A 23009-nucleotide genomic window follows, 5' to 3' on the forward strand; every position below is an offset into this window, starting at 1 on the left:
AATCGATCTAAAGTCGTCACTGTTGGGACACTTGTTGTCACAAATCCAGGAAACCCAATATAGATAGGTAATTATTTGTCTATTTGTTACATGCAAAAATGACATGTCTTGCATGGTTTTCTCATTAATAATACCTCACAAGGCATTGCAGATTATAATTTTTTAACATGTCTTAAAGTTTTTGGGATAAAAAATACTTATCTGACAATAATAACATCATATCCCATTTTTTTTTACAAGAATCAGTGAACCTAACAGTATTCCACTTTCAACAGATTCGCGAGAAAAAACACAAAGCAAATTGTCAAATTCTTCAAGAATGAAGGACTTGCTCTTCTGGCAGATGAGGTGAGCCAGAACTTTGAGGTTTTCACCACAACAATACCAATGAGCTATTCAAACACCTCAAACTAGCTAGGTCCACAGACTATTTATTTGTCCATCTCCCCTAGGTTTACCAAGAAAAATATTTATGTTGAAGATAAGCAATTCCATCCATTTCCCGTACAATAGTTGCATGGGCCGATACAAGGCTGACTAATACAGTATACTTTTGCTTGTATGCAGTGAGGCAAGGAATCTCCAACTATGATGGCCAATGTAAACAAAGAAGTTTAAGCCTACACCAGTGCATAGCTTGGCTGTTGAAAAGATTCCGGAATGTGGTGGATGTGCTTCTAAACAATATTCATGGAGGTACTGCCATCGATCTCTCAATCTCTCTGCCCTTTTTTCACTTCATGTCTTTTCTCAACGTTCATGCATTGCCTTCACATAGCTTCTAAACAATATTCATGGAGGTACTGCCATCGATCTCTCAATCTCTCTGCCCTTTTTCCACTTCATGTCTTTTCTCAACGTTCATGCATTGCCTTCATGTGAAGGCAATGCATGAACGTTGAGAAAAGACATGAAGTGAAAAAGGAGGAGAGAGATTGAGGGATCGATGGCAGTACCCCATGAATATTGTTTAGAAGCACATCTCTGGGCCCTTATTTTTTTTATTATATAATTTATATATAGTAGATGGTCAGGCTTCATCAAATTCATCGCTATCAATCACTGATGTTAAAGAACGTAAAAGAGAAAATGATAGAGCCCGCTGAGCAACAATGTCTCAAGAACAAAGAAATGAAAAGAAATAGAAGGCGTCATGAATCACATCAACGGAAAAAAAAGGAAAAATAATACTAACCGAAACAATCAAAGATAATGTTGCACATAAAAGGGTTGTGATTATATTTGACATCTTTACCTTTTTCAAATTTATGATGTCCAAATAATTTATAGATAATGGTGACGCTACATTGCATATGAACAATTCATATCGACCTCGCAAGTCACAATGCTGACAATGGGTGGGTTGGCTGACCTGGCTCTTAGCCAGAACAGAATTTGGTGGGCTTAGCGCATTGACATTTTTTCACTTGCCTTGCCTTCTTTGTTTATGGGCTTTTAGGCCTTGTTTAGTTGGTGAAATTTTTGAGTTTGCTGACTGTAACATTTTTTATAATTATTATTTAACTATAGACTAACTAAAATTTAAAGATTTTTCTTGCAAATTATAAATAAACTATATAATTAATTAACTTTTATCTATATTTAATGTTCTCTATATATAAAACATTCGATGCGATGAGAATCTTCCAAATTTTTGGACGCATAGCACGCAAGCGGGCCTGGCTCGGCCGTGAGCACTTGACCATTGAGCAAACACCTACACACGGCTCTCAGATCACATAGCCCAGCCTTGCAAGTACCACTAAAGACAAGCCCATGTAAGGCTAATCCGCACTCTAGGCCCATGTCCATTCACCGTTAGTTGGTGAGCCTGCACTACACAGCTGCTCCAAGCCCGATCGTTTCCTCGGCAACTCGATCGCTACTCACTGTCTACGCTTCCCTCCGCTTGACGCGCGCCGCGCCCGCGCGGGAGCACGCGCTCATGGCGACGACGCCGGCGTCCGCGCTTCCCAAGTCGGGGGCGGTATCCAAGGGCTACAACTTCGCATCCACTTGGGAGCAGGTTGGTCGCCGCGCGCGCCTTTCTTCGCTTCTGGCAGATCTGGCCGTGGCCGGGCCCGAGATCTCGCGGGTGCGATCGGCTGTTTCATGGATCTGACGCTCTATTTGTTTGGGCATTCTCGCCTTTTTTTTTGCAGAACGCGCCGCTCACGGAGCAGCAGAAGGCCGCGATCGCCGCGCTCTCCCACGCCGTGGCGGAGCGGCCATTCCCGCCCAACCTGGTGAGGCGCCGCACCTGAGAACTGTCATGTTTGTATGAATTGTTTACTTGAACCAACCAATGAATGCTGGGATTTCCTAGGGCTGTAATTGGGCTAACTTCGTGCTCTAAAGTGTGTGCCTACTGCTTAGGCTGCACTGGAGCCCTGTGAAGTTGGGGTTTGAGTTGGCAGTACAGGGTTTAAGTAATTTATTTTTTGTGGGGTTGGAAAATTAGGATCAATTCTAGATTTTAGCGCACATGCCATGCTCTAATTTCTGCATGTGTTGCTAAGTGCATGTTTGGTGCAGGGTAATTTCATTGAATGGTTTCTACTGAACATTCTTTTAGTCCTGTTTTAATGTTCCCTTTCGTGACTTGGGTTGGTAGTGGATACTGGATGCGTGATAGGCATTAAGTTTATTAAAATGTGTTCTGTGGGTGTTTATCAGGAAAAGAGTTCAGGAAAGGATGGAGGTGTGGCTGTTCCAGAGAAAGAATCTGCTTTAGAGGAGGCTGGTGCAATGGATGCAGTCTTGGTGAATACACATCAGGTTTGTTTTCATTCTTCTGTTCCTTTGCATTACTACTCATATCTAGCACTGGCAATGGAATTTTAAAATTATTTTTCTCTTTCCTGTAGTTTTACAAGTGGTTTGCAGAACTGGAGTCAGCTATGAAATCTGAGGTTTGTTTAATGTTACTATTTCTCTCGGCAATGGAAAGATTGTGACAACATTGTTTGCTCACTCTGGCTCTTTGACAGACTGAGGAAAAGTATCGACTCTATGAGAATACATTACAGGAGCGAGTCAACACATGTGACGGTATCCTTAAGCAAGTAAGCCAGTGAAAGTTTTTGTTGGTTTATGTTGAAAAAAGATGTTACAGACCGATACAGCTTTGCATTTTTAGTTTTAACCCTTTGATCATGGATCTATACAGGTTGATGATACATTGAACTTATTTGAAGAACTGCAGTCTTTGCACTCGAGCGTTGCCACGAAGACAAAAACTTTGCATGATGCTTGTGACCAACTTGTATGTCCCTTTTGCACTAGTTATTTGTGTTTGGATCATTCTTGGAGTTGTGTGAGTGCAGTTTGATCCTTTGATAGTGAAACATCCACCAGAAAGGAAAAAAGAAATATGTACCAGAAAGAACCGTCGATCCTACATGTCTTGTGTGCATAAGCCATCTTGAAGAGTGAAAGAAAAAAGAGCAGTGATAGTGTCTTACTTGCTTACGACCCTCCACTTCCAACAAATCATAGTGCTCTGTTTCTCATCTAGTGGGCCCAAAGAAGTACATATTTTCTTCAGTTATGCTAAGTTGTTCATGGGTCTCACAGTGCAACCTTATGCAGTCTTTCTCAAAAAAATAAAAAACTCGACCAACCTAAAAGGAACCGTATCATAATTAACAAGAGGTAAGCACTCAAATTCGAGTTGAAGAGATACTTGAACCTGGGTTGTGGGAGTCTACCGATACCTCCTAGGCTACAATATGCAACATTCAGTTCCTCATCTTGAGGAGTTTCATAAATATTCATGAGGCTTTTTTAAAATAATATTTATTGCTTTATATAGTTTGTTTTGCATGAATTATATATATGCTGATATATCATGCTAAAGAAAAGGAAAATCTCTTTGTTCATGCTGTTAGCTTGTATTTTAGCTCATGGTCCATTTTTTTTATGCATTTTTTAGCTTCATTCCTGTTGCACCTTTTACATTGGACTATAGGAAAGTCCTCATACACACTATTTTTCGTGTGTGTAGCCTTATTGAATGTCATGTGTAAAATCCACAAAATCAGTTGAGGCATGCCATGGACCATGATAGTCAAGTTGAACTACATACTGTTTTAACCACATGAGGAAGTATTACATGGACCTATGGTGGCATCAATCCAAATAATTGTTTTGACCGGTTCTATTAGGTTGGCACAGTGCCATAGTGGTCTGCCAATATTCTAAAACAAACTGAAAAAGGCGCACATCTCTTGTGGTATTCAATAAGTGCACTCTGGTTCTACGAAACCCAATACTTCATTCATGTACTGGATGCTGGTGTCACTTTACTTTGTAACAAACTTTTATGTTTATTCCACATTGATATTGAATGTAATGTTTGGTGGCAGAAACATAATTTTCTCATCTTTCTGGTTCCTCTCCTGGTTTTCTTTACTATTTGGTGACTGAGCATTATTTCTAACGATGGTGCAGTTGGTTGAGAAACAAAGGCTGATTGAGTTTGCAGAGGCACTTCGAAGCAGGCTCAACTACTTTGATGAATTGGAAAATGTAAGGTTTGGCAAACACAGATGTCATATTACAAAGATTTTTATATTCTACTTTATGGAAAAAATCAGATCCAGTCAATTCTTGTTCTGTTATCAAGTCTTCCAACTAACCGCGACCGCGATTAGTCGGGCTGATCGGTGCCATGGCGATCAGCTATGTACTATGATTAATCGGTGCCATGGCGACTAGGATTGGTTAGACGATTTGATAACATTTCTTGTCAATGGCTTCTGGAGCTTACACCAGAGTACTGTGTGACAAATTTTCTGCACTATGTAAAACACAAAATATGAGGTTTGTCTTATTAGTTTGTGTGGAAGTTTCCAAACCAATAAATTATGTCAAGTTTCTACACTTATGTTAATTATATTGCAGCCTGTCGTTGATTTGCGTAAAATTAAAACTGATGTTTGGTTGTTTCGAGTAATGTTTATTTGACTTTAGTGGAGGCCCCGAACTATGTGCCTCACTCCCTTGTTGCAATCTGTGATTAATATTATGTTGTTATCTGTATCAGTGGGTATGTGTCCCTTAGGTTCTGCTCATGATGCTGTTGAGAACAGTCCATATCCAGAACCAGAAGATTAGAGCATGTTTGCTTGATGAATATATTTTTCCACTGCTAATGTGGTATCTTATAAATCCTTTGGCTCGCCATAAGAAAAGTGTGATGCTGGCTTTGGCCTTGCTTTCTTTCCATGAAAAGGGTGAACTAACTATAGTAACATGCAAAAAAGAGAAAAGCAGGCATGGAAACTGCAGTATGTCAAGCTTTAGACATATATACTGCAAATGCAGAGTAGCATATGGATGAGAAGTTCTTACTGCCATTTCTGCCACTAAAATAGTACCAATATGAGGCGCTGAGTTTTATACTTCTTCCACTAAAAAAATAGGAGGCATGAGTTATTTGATTCAATCATTATCTTCTGATCAAAAATTGATCAGTAAATTTTATGAAAACGTGGCAAGGCTTCCTAGTGAAATCACAAATACAATTTTATATTCTTCCGCGGCCACAGAAATCTAGTGAATATAGTGGTTAAAGTTTTCTGAAGTTTGACCATGTAAGTTCATGTTGATTTCATATTTTTGAAACTGAAGGAGGGAGAATTATGCTTTGTATGAAGCATGCAAACTACAAATCAGTAATACGTTACTTGTCTTAATGTAGATGGATACTAAAAATAATAATTCCCACTCTCTATGAGCGAACTTAATTGCAAACTATTAATCTCACAGCAGGCATTCCAGGGTAGAATTGGACCAATCAAGCACTATCCTAGTGGTAGTGGGCCTTAGTTGGTAAGCAAGAGGTCATGGGATCAACTCCTCTAGACACAGCAAGTGCAATAATTACTATTAAAAAATGGGTTTCTGATAAATACCAGGTGGAAGAACCACCCAGATCTGAAAAAAAGAACACAAGATCAATTGCAGGCTTCCAGCACATTCAAATAATAACAGAAGTTGTCGAGCTGCAGCTTTCCCAGCATATCCACTATTCAGTTGTTGGCATGAGAATCCTTTTGAATTGCTTTGTCATTATGTGCATAACTACCTAGTTTTGCCACTGTGAGCTGACTGCCTAGTTCCCTTTTACAGGTCTCAAGCAGCTTTTATTCTCAAAATATGAACATTGGAAACGACCAGTTTCTTCCACTGTTGAAGCGCCTTGATGACTGTATCTCGTAAGCAGTGGCTGCATAGTAATGCTTTATGTTTGATTCTAGTGCTAGGTTTCTGCAGCTAATGCAACTTCCCCTGTTGCTGATTGTAGGTATGTTGAAAACAACCCACAATATGCTGAATCTGCTGTTTACTTGGTCAAGTTTCGCCAACTTCAAGTAAATGACTACTAGTGATCTAATAGCTACATTCGTAAGCATAAAGAATCAAAGCACATAACCGGATAATTATTTGGTACTTTATATGCAGACTCGTGCACTGGGTATGATTCGCTCACATGTGTTGTCAATACTTAAAGGTGCTTCATCCCAGGTAATTCTCAGTTGTTTTTCCTTAGTACAAGTGAAATCAATAGACAGCTATAAATGATACTTATACTTTGTTGAACCTTGCAGGTTCAAGCTGCAATTCGAAGCAGTGATTCTGGCAAAAACATTGTCACAGAGGGTGTGGAGGCATCTCTTATCTATGTTCGCTTCAAGGCGGCTGCTAGCGAGGTATAATTTATATATGCATGATGTTTCACTCTGATGATAGCAAATTATGTTGTCTATAATAGGGTATGACATTGCAGTCCTGATACATTTTTTGTATATTTGTCAACCAGCTAAAACCAATATTAGGTGAAATTGAAAGTAGATCTTCTAGGAAGGAGTACGCACAGATTCTTTCCGAGTGTCACAGTTTGTTCTGCGAGCAGCGGCTGTACTTGGTAAGTTACAAGAGTTTTATCATTGCACTTTGTTTCCACCATAATAACTCTGTTTGTCTCTTAAGCCTTAACTGTTTGATATGACTGGTAGGTACGAGGCATGGTGCAGCAACGGATCTCGGAGTTTGCAAGAAAAGAGGCCTTGCCTTCTTTGACAAGGTCTGGCTGTGCCTATCTAATGGAGGTAACTCCTTACTTTCTAACTTCCTGTTTAAGTTTCATCTGTGTATTGAAATTGTTTTTGAAAGCGGCGACTTGCAATCGTTGTAGTATTAGAAAACTTGATGTCATACATAAAAGGAGAAAATGTAAGTGACTAACTAGCATACTGGTAGTACTGGAAAACTTCATAGTCAACTAGAGATGTCGATTCATCTCGCTTTGTGACTAACTACTAGCATACTGGTAAGTGCTCACTGTACATGCTTAATGACTATCGTATCTTTATGTTTTGTCAGCTGCTGAGTATCATCCACATTTATTTTGTTTTTGTTTTTGTTTTTGTTTTCTAATGCTAAACCAGCACTTATGTTTGATTGCTAGAAAAACATGTTTACTAGTTTTAGCGTTGTTTGTCAGGCATGCCAGTTTGAGCACCAGCTTTTTGCTCACTTCTTCCCATCATCTGCTGCAGATGTTTCAAGTATGGCTCCTTTAATGGACCCCCTGTAAGTTAATTTGTTCTCTGTCAGGATTTGTCGTTTCATTATTTGTATATGCAGTCATGCATGCTGTCAAACTTACTCTTAGCTGAGGCGATTAGTTTGTGAAATACTCACCTAGCTTTATTTGAGGAACATAGCGATGTACAAAACCTAGGCCTTGTTTAGTTCCGAAAAGATTTCGGAATTCGACACTATAGCACTTTCGTTTGTTTGTGGCAAATATTGTCCAATTATGGACTAACTAAGATCAAAAGATTCGTCTCGTGATTTACAGGTAAACTGTGTAATTAGTTTTTGTTTTCGTCTATATTTAGTGTTTCATGTATGTGCCACAAGATTTGATGTAATGGGGAATCTTGAAAACTTTTTGGATTTTGGTGGGAACTAAACAAGGCCCTAGGAGGTATTCTGGACAGATTGTTAACCAAGTAGCAATTCATAAAATTTTGATTGCGAGCTGTATGCAGTTTCAGATGTTACAAGTTTCAGTCTGCATGGGTATGCATCAATTACCATACTGGAACTCCAGTAATAGGTCTAAAACCATCTGATCATGTGGGACACGATATTCATCCATTTAATACTTGGAAATTAACATTTAGCATTGCCAATATAGCTGTATGCTGAGGGAAGCTAGCAGTGCTAACATCCCTAGATGCTGATTTGATAAACGTGGCTAACATTGTTATTGAGTCATTGGCCAATCAGCTATTATATGTATCCAGTCTTGTGTAAGGCCGATTGGTGGGACCCTCGTAGTCGACTTGGCTGGCTGAGTTGGGTGAATGTTGGCTAGAGATAGACTCAGCCTGCTAATCAACTTGGAGGCTCCCTTCAGCTCGACATACACAATGTAATCACAGGCCTAGTTTTTTTTTCCTCAAACACGCAGGAGATCTGTGTGTGTTTGTTTTAAAGAAAGAAAAAGGGAAGAGAATCCCATAGCAAGCAAGGAGGGCACGAGCTAACACCAGAAAAAAAATCACCTGATATATATCAAGAAATGACAACCAGAAAAACAAAGAACTCTCACCAGACCTTCTATCACGGTCGGACCTAGTTGTGATGTGTAGGTTAGAATCATGGTTCTCTTGTGATCTTGTCTGATCTGAATACTCATTGTAAATTGATTGTTTTAAGAAGACTAATGATTTCTATTATGCAGGTGCACCTACTTGTATGATACTCTGAGGCCTAGACTGATATATGAAGGAAATATTGATTCTCTCTGCGAACTTGTTGATATTCTGAAAGTTGAAGTGCTGGGGGAACAACTAAGTAGACGCGGTGAATCAGTAGCCGGTCTCCGTCCAATATTGCAAAGGATACTTGCAGATGTTCATGAGCGGCTAGCATTCTGTGCTCGGACTCATATCCGTGAAGAGGTAGTGTTCTGTGTGTCCATATGTTGACTGATGATTCTATGTCTTTCTGTCAGTATACTTTTTATGGGGCTCCTATATATTGTGAGAATTGTTCCTTAACATTCAGATCTGTTGGAGTATAGGAGTGAGTATTGGCCCATGTGGCTAGGCCCATGAGGCCCATGTATGCTATACTATATTGCTACCCTCCTAGGGTTAGCCTAATCAATGAAATTAACAGTTTAGCATGGTATCAGCAGACTAGGTTTTCCCTTCCTCCTCCCTCACCAGCCGCCGCCGCCATCCACTGCCTGGCCGGCGTGCGCCGCCGCCGGACCGCCATGGCCGGCCGGCCTCCTCCCCCACCTCCCCCCTCCTATTTCCACCAGTTTCCCCCTCTCTCTACCTCCCAAACCTGGGCGCAGCTCGCTGCCGCCGCCGCCGCCCTGGCCCCTCGCCCGCTGGCGGCTGGTGCGCGCGGGACGGCGCCGCCCGCGCCTGGCCTTCTCCCGCAGGACGCGCCCGGACCACGCCAGCAGGGGACGCCCGCAGGAGTCGCCCGCCCCTGCCCTGCGCTCGCAGGGAGTCACTTGCTGAGGACGCACGCAGGGGGTCCGCCCGGACTTCACGCAGGGCTGCAGGCCCAAGCCGCCATGGCTGTGGGCAGGACCACCGACCCTGCAGCGGCAGAGGACGCCACGGTCGCAGAGGACGCAACAGGCGCCCTGTCTGGAGTCGATGCCCTGGCTGCGGCTATGGGGCCCGCAGCCATGGCTGCTGGGGCTGCTGCCGCCATGTCTGCTAGGCTGGGGATGCCGGGCGCGGACACCGACGCCCTCCTGCGCCCGCCTGTCATCCCTGCCCCTCCTCCGGTCGCCCACAACACCAACTCCGTCCTCACTGCCGCCCTCGTTGCTGCCCGGGCCGCGGCGCAAGAGGGCATGGCCCGCGTGCGTGAGGCTGCCATCGTCTGGGAGCGCGAGCGAGATGTGGTTGATGCCTTGGCCCGCCAGATCGCCGAAGCGGAGCAGCTCCTCGGCCTTCCTGCCTCGGCCGACGTCGGGGCCACGTCCTCCGGCTCGGCCGGTCACCGCGTGGCTCACACCGCGGCGGGCCTCTGGCACGATCCGGCCGACCCCCACGTGGTGCAGCTCCACTACCAGGCTGGGGGTGTCCAGAACATCCGCCTCCTCGTCCCGGTCGTCCTCGAGCCCGAGTCGTCCTCCTACGCTCGCTGGAGGGATTTGGTCCTCCTCACCCTCCGCCGCTACGCCCTCGACGACCACGTCCTCCTCGACACCGCGGGGGCGGTCCCGACCCCCTCGTGGCTACGCCTCGACAGCATCGTCCTCTCCTAGATTCTGGGGACGATCTCCCTGGACCTCCACGACCTCGTCCGCAACACCCCGAGCGCTCGCGGGGCCTGGCTGGCGCTCGAGGGCCAGTTCCTGGGCAACGCCGAGGCTCGGGCTCTGCGGCTCGACGCGAGCTTCCGGACCTTCGTCCAGGGCGACCTCTCCGTGAGCGAGTACTGCCGCCAGATGAAGGGCATGGCGGACTCTCTCGGCGACCTCGGCTGGCCCGTGGAGGACCGCATCTTGGTCCTCAACGTTCTCCGCGGGCTCAGTGACCGCTACTCCTACCTCCGGACGTGGATCACCCGGCAGCGGCCCTTCCCCACCTTCCTGCAGGTCCGTGACGACCTTGTCACGGAGGAGCTCACTCAGGGCCTGCAGCCTGGGTCCACCTCCGCCTCGGGATCCTCGTCCTCCTCGACTGCTCTCGTTGCCACTCCTCCGCCCCGTCCTACCCCGTCACCACAGTCGTCACTCCTTGGTCCTCTTCCCCCTGGGCCGAGCGGGGGTGGGGGGGGCCGTGGCGGCCGCCGTCGCCGTGGCGGGGGACGTGGAGGTCGCGGGGGCACCACGACGCCGCCGGCCCCACGAGGTGCACCCTGGCCATCCTTCCACAACCCATGGTCAGGGCGCATCTCCATGTGGCCGTTCCAGGCTCCCGGTGGAGAGCCTCGCCCGCCGGCGGCCATGCTCGCTGGTGCTTCCTCGGGGTTTCCCTCTGTGACCCCGTGGACGGCACCCACCGGGACTGCCGGCTGGGACCAGGCAGCCTTGGCGCACTCTTTCAGCACCATGGCCTTGACTCCTCCAGTTGGGCCGGAGTGGGTCGCCGACTCTGGGGCTACTTACCACACCACTCCTAACCCCGATATTCTTTCTTCTGTTCACCCTCCTTCTCCTTCTCTCCCTTCATCCATTATGGTCGCTAATGGGTCTTGTCTTCCTGTCACCTCTGTGGGTGCCGCCGGCCCCCATGGTTCCTTTTGTCTTCCTGATGTTCTTGTTGCTCCTTCTATGGTTCACAACCTTCTTTCAATTCGTCGTTTTACAGCTGACAATTCTTGTTCTGTGGAGTTTGACTCTTCTGGTCTTACTGTGAAGGATTTGGCTTCCCGGCGTCCTCTGCTCCGATGTGACAGCACGGGGCCCCTTTACACTCTTCGTTTTCCGGCATCTGCCTCGCCTCCTTCGCCAGTTTTGTCAGCTGCCTTCGCCACCACTACCTCCACTACTTGGCACCGGCGTCTCGGCCATCCTGGACGTGATGCTTTGATGCAGCTTAGTCGTAGTTCCGATATTCGATGTACTCGGGCTCACGATGAGCATTTGTGTCATGCGTGCCAACTGGGCCGTCATGTTCGTCTTCCTTTTTCTAGTTCTTCTTCTCATGCGGCCCGCATTTTTGACCTTGTACATTGTGACTTATGGACCTCTCCTGTCATCAGTATTTCTGGATACAAGTACTATCTTGTGGTGGTGGATGATTACTCTCATTATTCCTGGACTTTTTCTTTACGTGCAAAGTCTGATGCTTTTCCCGCGCTTGTCCACTTTTTCGCTTGGGTGTCCACACAGTTCGGCCTCCCTGTCAAGGCTGTCCAGTGTGACAATGGTCGGGAGTTTGACAACTCCACCTCCCTCGCCTTCTTTCTCTCTCACGGTGTCCAGTTGCGCATGTCTTGCCCGTATACCTCCTCTCAAAACGGCAAGGCTGAGCGCATGATTCGCACCACCAACGACACCCTGCGCACTCTCCTGCTTCAGGCCTCTCTTCCTGCTCGCTTCTGGGCCGAGAGCTTGCACACCTCCACTTACCTCCTTAACCGCCTTCCTTCTGCTGCTTGTCCAGCACCCACCCCACACCACGCTCTCTTTGGTACCCCTCCTCGCTATGATCACCTTCGAGTCTTTGGGTGTGCGTGTTACCCGAACACCACAGCCACCGCTCCTCACAAGCTGGCTACCCGTTCAACTCTCTGTGTCTTCCTTGGGTACTCTCCGGATCACAAGGGGTACCGATGCTACGACCTTACCTCTCGTCGAGTCCTCATATCTCGCCATGTGGTGTTCGATGAGTCGATCTTTCCCTTTTCCACCACTACCACTCCTGCTTCCACCTCGGAGCTTGACCTCTCCTCTGTGTTTCCTACTGACCCGGTGGTCGAGCCACCTTTGACGGTGTTTCCTGCAGGTACTGCTACGTCGCCTGTCGCCCGTGACACCTCGGGGCCTCTACCCTGCCCGGGTCCCGAGGGGTCACCTTCCGGCCCGGCCCCTGCGCTTGACGCGGGTCCCGGGTCGGCACCTTCGACACCGGCCCCACCGGCACGCTTCGCCCAGCCGGTGCGTGTCTACCAGCGACGTGCACCCGCCGTGGGTCCCGGGTCGGCGTCTCCGACTCCAGCCCCACCGACACGTTTCGCCCAGCCGGTGCGCGTCTACCAGCGACGTGCCCGGCTGGCGCCACCGCCTCCGGCGGCGCCGGTGGCCCCCTCCTCGCCAGGGTCACATGCGCCACCGGCGACGTCTTCCCCGTCGGCGACACCGACCCCACCGCCGAGACACCCAGCTTCTCGGGCCGCGACGCCGGTGTACCACCCTTCGCTCCTTCACCGACACCCGCGTCATGTTCACCCGATGGTGACGCGACACGCGGCTGGGACCCTGCAGCCCCGGGCTCTGGCGGCGATGCCCGGGGACTCGCAGGTCTCACCGATACCCTCTTCCGTCCGCGAGGCTTTGCTGGACCCTCACTGGCGCCGAGCGATGGAAGAGGAGTACGCGGCCCTCCTCGCCAACCAGACTTGGGATCTGGTCCCTCGTCCCCCGGGCTCCAACATCGTCACCGGCAAGTGGATCTGGACCCACAAGCGCCGGGCTGACGGGACCCTTGAGCGATACAAGGCTCGCTGGGTTCTCCGGGGCTTCACTCAGCGACCCGGTGTCGACTACGACGAGACCTTCAGCCCGGTGGTCAAGCCGGCCACCGTCCGCACGGTGCTTTCGCTTGCTCTCACGCGCGGGTGGCCCGTGCATCAGCTGGACGTCAAGAATGCCTTCCTACATGGCGTTCTAACTGAGACAGTCTACTGCAGTCAGCCAGCGGGGTTTGTTGACTCTTCTCGTCCCGACATGGTGTGTCGGCTCAACAAGTCTCTCTACGGCCTCAAGCAGGCCCCCCGAGCGTGGAACCATCGGTTTGCTACTTTTCTACAGACTCTGGGGTTTGTGGAGGCCAAGTCAGATACCTCTCTGTTCATCTTTCATCATGGGACTGAGACTGCATATCTGCTGCTCTATGTTGATGACATTGTCCTCACAGCCTCCAGTGAGTCACTCCTTCGGCGGATCATCGCCTCTCTTCAGTAGGAGTTTGCTATGAAGGATCTGGGTGCACTACATCACTTCCTCGGGGTCACTGTTGAGCCTCACCCTGCTGGATTACTCCTTCACCAGCGGCAGTACACTCTTGATATCCTGAAGAGAGCTGGGATGACTGACTGCAAGCCCTGCTCCACTCCAGTTGACACACAGGGCAAGATCTCGGAGGCTGAGGGCACACCTGTTACAGATTCCACTGCATATCGGAGTCTTGCCGGGGCACTTCAGTACCTCACCTTCACCCGCCCGGATATCACCTATGCAGTTCAGCAGATCTGTCTTCATATGCATGATCCTCGGGAGCCACACCTCACCGCTCTCAAGCGGATCCTACGCTACCTCCGCGGCACCGTCGACTTCGGTCTCCTCCTTCACCGACGGTCGCCCTCCACCGAGCTCGTCGTCTACACTGACGCCGACTGGGCCGGGTGTCCGGACACCCGCCGCTCCACCTCCGGCTACGCCGTCTTCTTAGGCGGCAACCTGGTGTCTTGGTCGTCCAAGCGCCAGCCAGTCGTCTCCCGCTCCAGTGCCGAGGCGGAGTATCGCGCTGTCGCCAACGGCGTGGCTGAGGCTTCGTGGCTCCGTCAGCTCCTCGCCGAGCTCCACAGTCCTCTCTCCCGGAGCGCACTGGTCTACTGCGACAACGTCAGTGCGGTGTACCTCTCCACCAACCCGGTCCAACACCAGAGGACCAAGCACGTGGAGATCGACCTAACTTCGTCCGGGACCGGGTCGCTATCGGCGATGTTCGGGTCCTCCACGTCCCGACCACCTCCCAGTTCGCCGACATCTTCACCAAGGGTCTCCCGTCCTCGACTTTCGCCGAGTTCCGCTCCAGCCTCAACATCACCAGTGGCTAGTTGCGTCTGTGGGGGGCTCGTGTGTGTTGTACTTCTTTCTTCTTTTCAGTCCAGTCTGCAAACTCCGCTGCGCCGGTAGTTCAGACTGCGGGGGGTGTTGGAGTATAGGAGTGAGTATTGGCCCATGTGGCTAGGCCCATGAGGCCCATGTATGCTATACTATATTGCTACCCTCCTAGGGTTAGCCTAATCAATGAAATTAACAGTTTAGCAAGATCAACTTCCAGTAACTGTGTCGAGTTTACTTTATACTTGCAATGTTCTGATGTGACATCATGGGAGAACCTGAAACTTGATAATTGAAATGGTCACTTTGGTCACTAAAGACAAAATAATTGGTGCACATTTTAGTTATCTGTGTAAACATAGTAGTTGAAGTGGACCTATCGCGACATATGACCATATGTTCATGCACTAGAGAGATTGCGTATGTATTAACACTGTCCAAAGAAAAGAAATTGGTAGGTCATTGGAGGCTGTTATTTAAACTTTGAATATATTTCGCTCGAGTTCCAGTTAACTCTGGATTAAGCCATATTTGTGACGATAACCATAAGATACATTCCAGCATACATGACTTACAGAGTAAGCTTGAGCCCCTTCAAACAAGACCTGGAAGTATCTGGATACTTTGTTGAAGGTTTTAATTCTGCCTGAAAGTGGCGACCTTCCAGGGACCTGACCTTAGAGCAACTCCAACAGTAGCCCCCAAAACTAGGCCCCTACTTTTAATTTGGGTGCTCCCCCTACTTCTTGGGGCTTAATTTTTTTGTTTCAACTCCAACAGTAGCACCCAAATTTAGGCCCCCAAACATATTCCAGAGAGAATGACAGAAGGGACCCACTTGTCAGTGTCTATTTCTTCTCCCTCTTTTTTCTTCCTTTGGACATGGACACATTAGAGCATCGAGCTGGTTACCGTAGGGTGTCATACACATGCAAGGGTAGAGAGAGAGAGGGAGCATGCGCTGGGGCTAGGACACGCGATGGAGGATGGGGGCTGCCCTGTTTGGGCCAACCGGAATGGAGTCTGGGGGAGAAATATGGGTGCCCAGCCAAATATGGGGTCTGGAGTAGGGGCCCTGCTGGAGTAATATTTTTAGCCTGGGCACCCATATTTAGCTATTGGGGTTTGAGTAGGGGTCCTGCTGGAGTTGCTCTAAGATAGCACCTTTATTTTCATTATCCTCCACAAACAATAGGTTTTCTATCTTTAGGTCTTTGTGCAGCTACAGTTTTGTAATTAATGTAAACTTTTCTTGTCTCTCTCTTTTTCCAGATTGCAAATTTCCGCCCTTCTGACGAAGATCTGGATTATCCTGGGAAACTTGAGCGATCTGTGGATACGTCTTCAAGTGCTACTGTTAGTTTGCTGCTCACTTTATTGCAATTGGTTCTTTCCATCGTACTCTTTCTATTCCAACATACTGTCCAGTCAAAAAAAAATGTATCATTCTGGACATCAGCATGGTGAATAGCACACTACTTTGACCACTAATTACCTTTATGATATATTATGCTCCACCTGACCCAAAATGGCACTCGTTTGTGACAGTTACATATGTTTTTTATAAAAAGCACATGGTTCTTATTACTGGTTCTATTTGTTTTAACCTGTAGGTTGGTGACAACTCGGACATATATGTAACATGGTACAGACCATTGGAGAAAACAGTTTCATGCCTATCAAAGCTATATCGCTGTTTAGAGCCTTCTGTCTTCACTGGCTTAGCCCAGGTACTGGACCTATCAAAGTTACGATCATTTATCTCACTAAACCATCCATTTGCTGGCTGTTTCCTTTTCATTTGACTTGGCAATACATATTAATCTGATTGCCACCAGGAAGCTGTAGAAGTTTGCTCAACATCTCTTCAGGTTGGTATACAATTTGGCCCAACTCCCTCCTCTTTTCTTGTTTTCCATGGGATCAATGATTAAGATAAAACACTATTCCTGTTTTTATGCTATGATGTATTATCTTACTATTTGCTATTCTGAGAAATACTCTATTGATGTTGTGAACAGAGTGCAAGCAAGGTCATCTCAAAGAAAGCAACCCATATGGATGGCCAGCTTTTTCTGATTAAGCACCTCCTCATTCTACGGGAACAGGTGTCCATCTATCTGTGCTTCATGAAAATTTTCATCTTGTTCATTAATTTGATCTTGTGACTCATAAGGTACATACCTGTTTGCAGATTGCTCCATTTGATATTGAGTTCTCTGTCACACATAAGGAATTGGATTTCTCCCATTTATTGGTATTTATTACAAACTTTACTCCTTCCATATGAAATACTAATTATTTATCTCGTGCATGTCATTTGCATGAGAACATTAATTATTCTACTTATATATGTGTTCACTTTCTCTTAATTCTGATTCTCTGAAATAAAATTCCTTAGGTTCCATTGTTTTTTTATGTTTATAGTTTAAATTGGTACCTATCATACAACCATTTCATTTCATTTTATTTGGAATATATTGTTTCTGATTGCTAACTACTGCAAATCAATATTTTGCAGGATCACCTAAGAAGGATTCTCAGGGGTCAGGTCTCGTTATTTGATTGGTCGAGGTCAACATCACTAGCTAGGACCTTTTCTCCTCGTGTTTTGGAGAACCAAATTGATGCCAGAAAAGTAACTAACTTGACCTGAAGCCTTTTTGTGGTTTGTACTATAATTTGAAGATGCATATTTGTTTGCTTCTATAAATTTACCGGTCCATATTAGTCCAGATATGTGCATGCATTACATAGAATGAAGTTGCGACATTCAGATAAAGTAGGGGATACCTGATCGGCTTTAATATTTTCTAGTAGCTCACATCTTTCTTTGATTTGAGCTTATTTTGCTATTGTTGTTTTATTTCAGGAGTTGGAGAAAAGCCTTAAAGCTACCTGTGAAGAGTTTATAATGTCCATAACTAAATTAGTAGTGGACCCAATGCTTTCTTTTGTTACTAAGGTAGCGATATCTAGCCTTCTGCAACCTTATTGCATAATTTTGGTGTCCTTTTATGTACCTTGCTATATATATAGTACCTGCCATTTGAACCCTTGCTATGTTTTGTATCCCTCAACCCATGAAGGCCTGGAAAATTGTTAGTTATTTGCTAGTAAGGGCAAACTTTGAGGTTCTTCACTGTATTCTTCTGTAATTACCCTTGTTTGACTACTACTGGAAGGGTCTAGGGTTTACTATGCATTAAGATGGGGTACTATGCAAACTACAGAACTAGTATGGTGTAACTGTAATGCCTACTAAGATGTAAATCCCTTTTACCTTTTATATGTTACATTCTAATGTGATCATGGCATAACTCTGGCAGGTAACTGCCGTCAAAGTTGCATTGTCCTCTGGTAGCCAGGGTCAGAAATTAGATTCAGTTCTAGCAAAACCCTTGAAGACTCAAGCTTTTGCTTCTCCTGATAAAGTTGCTGAGCTGGTTCAGAAGGTGCCTTTTCAAATTCTTCAGTATATGATGCAAGCAAATATGAATGTTTTATTTTCCCAAATCTTATATGAAAAGTTGTTTTCCCTGAATAGGTTGCTGCTGCTATTGAACAAGATTTGCCCAAAGTAATGTCCAAGATGAGGTTGTATTTGCAAAATCCATCTACCCGGATGATCTTATTCAAACCTATCAAGTAAGGATATCTCCCACATCCATACACCTTTTTTTTTTGCCTTCCATATTTTTCAAGGAATATCTAGGACTTGTGAGCTTAGTTCAAGAATTAGGTTTTTGAGCCAAGACCAGCATAATATTTTTCACTATGTTCATAATTCAGCACAAAAAGTCTAACTTGTGTAAATCTTAAAAATCAAACCAAATGTTTTTATACATCTTAGCCCTGGTCTACCAATTTCACTGATTCTCTGTATCTGACATCGAATTACTGATTGTTTGAAGCATGTGAACTCAGTTACACATTGCCAGCATAATGAATTAATTGTCACTTATAGTCTGCCAAATTTCCATAAGAAACCTGCCATTTCAATGATAATAATAATATTAATAATTGTACTTTCTACCTTGAAATTGTGATGAATCATTCTAGGCTCCTCTGGATCAATCATTCCTCATGGGATTGAAGGGGATTGAGGGAGAAATTAGTTCATTTTCCCCTCAATCCCCTCCAATCTCTATGGGGAATGGGTGTATCCAAGGAGCCCTGACGGAGACACTGGCCAGGGTTCAAATCCTGGGGAGGAAAAAAAACTCACTGGCAACCTAAAAAATAGTGGCAGTGCTGGTCTTTGGTGCTTGTGGTTGGGTTGGGCCCTCCTACCAGAGGGGGAAGTTGCAATGGTCGTCTAGGGTGAAGCTAGGGTTTTGGGGGCTTTTTTGGCCTGTGTCGTTGAGGCAGCTTCTTAGTCATAATGACTTGTGAATCCCTCAACTGTTTTTGTATGTGTTGTATACTGACATATCATTCCTAGAGTATTTTGATGTGAGTTCCTTGATTAGTTTGGTGCATAGAAGGTTATCAAACCTTATGAAATTATTGGAAACAGTAGTTTAAAGTGTGCTATGGTGTGTGCTGCTATTTGTGTTATGGTAGTATATAACTTCTAATAGATTGAGTGGTTAATATGGTGGTTTCCACTATGAATGAAACTAACCTACTGAAAAATTAACCTTTGTTGTTTCTTGATTATCTAGCTGTGCTACTTTAGAGTACACAGAGAACCTTTCCTAAATGTAAACTGGAGAAAAGGTGAAGCACTATTTCCAAAGTATTTCTTCTTCTTATACCTCTCTTTGGCCACAGGACAAATATAGTTGAAGCCCATATACAGCTGCAATCCCTTCTGAAGTCAGAATACACCACTGAAGAAATGCAATCAATCGGTATGTTGTCGATACCTGATCTACAGTCTCAGCTTGACAGCCTTTTGTAGCTTGCATACAGTTGCAAATTGCTCCTATAGTCCTTGTTGAGGTTGCAGTGCAGTTCTTTCAAGTAACCAAAGTAAAGTTGCTTTTCATTAAAAAAAGAAGAGTAAAGTTGTTATCACAATTCCGAACCGCTACCAGATTCCTGTTGTAACTTCTCATTGTTTTATATAATATAAAAAATGGAATGGAACACCCCCCCCATGATACATGTCATCGTGGATGCTCTGGAAGTTTGAACTCATATACCGTGGTGACTCTGTATATTGTACGTGCACGTTGGTTCATCCTCAGAAATTGGCTGTTAGTGAAACCTGCCTATCGTGGCATAATTTCAACGGATGATGGGTACGCAACGCATCTCTCACTTTTTTTTAGAGGAATCATGTCTTCTTGTGCTAGTACTACAGCGAAATCCCATTGGAAGTTTCCTACTCTTCTAGACATCTAGATAGGCCGTGTCAAATGGCTCAGTTCCATTTGCTAGAGATTCCGGTCCACTTGTTGCACCAGATTCGTGTGTGAAAATAACGTGATGCCTTTTGAGCGTTGTGTGGGGTCTCTGGCTGGCGACTGGTGACACGCAGCTGGTACTGTTAGGGGTAGCCATCAACCGCGGGTCATAGCTGCCTGCGAGCAGCCTGGTGCTCTGCTCGGCGATTAGCATCTGTCGTCGTGGACGACGGCGATCGTGCATGCGCTTGTTTCGTTCCCTCGGCGTGGAAACGGAGCAGGAGAGGTGCTCCTGCCGATTAGCAGTCTGCCAACGCTCCTGTCACGGACTCACGGGCTGGGCCCCATTTCTACGCGGACTTGGGCCCGCCATGTCGCTTTTGGATTCCCCTTTTTAGGCCTTGTTTAGTTTCTCAAAAATTTTGTAAAATTTTTCAGATTTCACGTCACATCGAATTTTTAAATATATGCATGGAGTATTAAATATAGATGAAAATAAAAACTAATTGTACAGTTTGGTCGGAATTGACGAGACGAATCTTTTGAGCCTAGTTAGTCCATAATTGGATAATATTTATCAAATACAAACGAAAATGCTACTATTCCTATTTTGCAAAAAAAAAATTTGGAAGTAAACAAGCCCTTAGAGCAAGGCTCGTCGCCTCGTCGGGTTGAGTGCCCGCGGTTGCTGTCAAGCGAGCTGGCCGGAGTGATCAGACGCCTCGTTCTATCGGTTTCAGCATGCACCTCGCGAGTGCTAACCTGTGTACGCGGATTTGTGCGGTAAGGGCCTTGTTTAGTTTCGAAAAAAACATTTTCGTTCGTTTGTGGTAAATATTGTCCAATCATAAACTAACTAAGCTCAAAAGATTCGTCTCATAAATTATAGATAAATTGTGCAATTAGTTTTTGTTTTTTTTATATATTTAGTGCTACTATACATATGCCACAAGATTTAATGTGACGGAGAATCTTGAAAAGTTTTTATATTTCGGGGTGAACTAAACAAGGCCAAGGTTTCATTTGTTCGTCCTCCTCCTCTATCATGATAATTAACTCTATCTCTCTCTCTCTCTTAAGATATTCGATTGTTTTCTGTAGGCGCTAGCTAAAAAAACTAACTTACAATAAACCGAGATGGCAATTAATCATTAGCACAGTATATATATATATAGAGGCAAAAGCATGGGCTTTTCACTTGCGCTGCACTGATAGGCGTAGGCATAGGCGCTTATATATCAATCAATGGAAACGGTAGACAGGAGGTAGGGCCAGCGTAGCTTGGATTGGGATTATGATTGGATTGGACGTGGGCACGTGGCTTTGTGAGCTGTGACTTTTGCGGTGTTCATCTATCGTACTTGGCTCGCGTGGGAGATATATTTTTTTTTCGCGGTCCGGTCCGGACGTCCGGTTGGGGTGGAGAGGGACAAGCTGGGGGCATTATTCACTGGACCCACCTACTATACTCATGCAATGCAACACGAGACGATGCAGATGTGATAAGATGATGATAAGTTGCAAGTTTATTATTCGGCATATTTAGAATTTGCTCCGCTGTAGGAGTATGCGTTATTGATTGGCTGTTGCATTGGTATTCGAAGAGATGCGTGCAGATATTTTCAGATACCTCATTTATCCGACGACCTTTGTGGGGGTTCATATATGAACTAGAAGAAGCACAAAGGTCGAATAATAAAGTTGAACCAGATAATAAAGTTGAAAAGAATGAAAAGGGACATGAAAATGACCTGTAGCCTCCCTGTTCTGAAAACGAACTTGGCCGTTTGATTACATCTTGCTAATTGCTATCGGCTGGTAGTGAAGAACAAGGTTGGTGTGGGAGCAGAGAAGCAATCGGTGTTTAACAAACTACTTTGTTTATACATGTTGCCATGTATTTTTGCCAAGTGAAACAACCGTGTGACGGCCAAAATACTTCGTAGCAAAGTCAAACTGAAAATTTGTAACCATTGACTGGACAGCTGAGGCGCGGGCAGCATCCACTCCGTAGCACGAGGGTCTTGACGAGTTGCCTTTTCTGCTTACTGCTAAGCACAGTGCCCGCGAGGCCGTGACAAAAGGAAAAAAAAAAAAGAACGCAAAGACCAAAGAAAAAGAGAAAAGATGACAAAGATGCTTGTGGCGCGACATCCCTTTTTTTAGTTTCTTTACCTTGGTTTTCCTTTCATTTTCTTACATGTACAGAAAGAAACATATACGTATATAGTCTTGATGCTTGTGGCGCGACATTTTTTTAACCTTGATTAGCTTAATATCAACCATATTTTTTTCTAACTAACAAACATACGAGCTGCGCAAGAGTTTGCACACGTTCTGTGTTTAGGAAAAAAAAAGGGGTAAGATTCTTCACCTGCAAATGCATGCCATTGGAATCAGCTCCTTTTGTTGCCAACAACGCTGATGAGGACACAGCTGTTAATCGCTGCGCTGAACTCACAACAGTATAATAACAGATGCTTGCATGCATTGCATGCGATCCATTCGCCCTCATGAATGATCATACACTGCTTTTCTGGATCAATATAATCAAGGACAGAGCCACATATTGTCATTCGTCACCGTACCAAAGTTGCTCAACAGTTAACATGACACCGGCATGTGCACGGGTAGAACTGCACAACGACCGTGTTGTATTTTTTTTCGATACTCAAAACAGAGAAATCAGGCAACACTTATAACAATAAAGCTGCACTCAAGCGTTTATACAACCAAACTCTTGACAATTGACAAGGCAATTCTGAAAACGAAGAGGCCATCCATGAAAGACAAACAAAAAACAAATAGAATTGTTGCTGCTAGGTGATTCTAGGGTAGTGCACGCAAGGGAGATGATCTGAGTGACTTAGAAGCATCACTACGCTAGCAGCTGCAAGTGACTTCAGAATGTGACCCCCTGATAAGACCTGCAAAAAAAAATAAAAAGAAAACAAATGGGTTCGTCATTGTACCTGCAGCATGGATGATGGCATGGCAAGACCATGGACACGCACGACGTACAGTGTCCATTATTGCCTGATGCCCAACAGTGATAGCCAAAACTTGTCGGACATCTAGTTCTATATGGA

At 45.5% G+C, this 23009-nt stretch overlaps 1 protein-coding gene across 1 annotated transcript; it reads left to right on the plus strand.

Annotated features, from left to right (window-relative positions):
- Window positions 1859-19805, plus strand: LOC8080634 (conserved oligomeric Golgi complex subunit 3). The gene is made up of 25 exons (XM_002444406.2): window positions 1859-2026; window positions 2163-2246; window positions 2677-2778; window positions 2868-2912; window positions 2991-3065; window positions 3170-3265; window positions 4453-4530; window positions 6136-6221; window positions 6311-6377; window positions 6469-6531; window positions 6615-6716; window positions 6827-6931; window positions 7023-7115; window positions 7511-7599; window positions 8762-8981; window positions 15839-15922; window positions 16180-16296; window positions 16405-16437; window positions 16588-16674; window positions 16761-16823; window positions 17088-17204; window positions 17439-17531; window positions 17896-18021; window positions 18114-18214; window positions 19343-19805. The coding sequence occupies exons 1-25, from the start codon at window positions 1946-1948 to the stop codon at window positions 19470-19472; spliced, it is 2337 nt and encodes a 778-aa protein (XP_002444451.2). The 5' UTR covers window positions 1859-1945; the 3' UTR covers window positions 19473-19805.

Source organism: Sorghum bicolor, chromosome 7, assembly GCF_000003195.3.
Source record: "Sorghum bicolor cultivar BTx623 chromosome 7, Sorghum_bicolor_NCBIv3, whole genome shotgun sequence".
NCBI classification, from domain to species: Eukaryota; Viridiplantae; Streptophyta; class Magnoliopsida; order Poales; family Poaceae; genus Sorghum; species Sorghum bicolor.

What these genes read in the sequence shown, in the direction of transcription:
- LOC8080634 (XM_002444406.2), top strand. Translation starts at nt 1,946, where the DNA reads ATGGCGACGACGCCGGCGTCCGCGCTTCCCAAGTCGGGGGCGGTATCC. An exon ending in ACTTTGATGAATTGGAAAAT is followed by an intron (nt 4,531 to 6,135) that starts GTAAGGTTTGGC and finishes TCCCTTTTACAG; the next exon opens with GTCTCAAGCAGCTTTTATTC. An exon ending in TGCTTTCTTTTGTTACTAAG is followed by an intron (nt 17,532 to 17,895) that starts GTAGCGATATCT and finishes TAACTCTGGCAG; the next exon opens with GTAACTGCCGTCAAAGTTGC.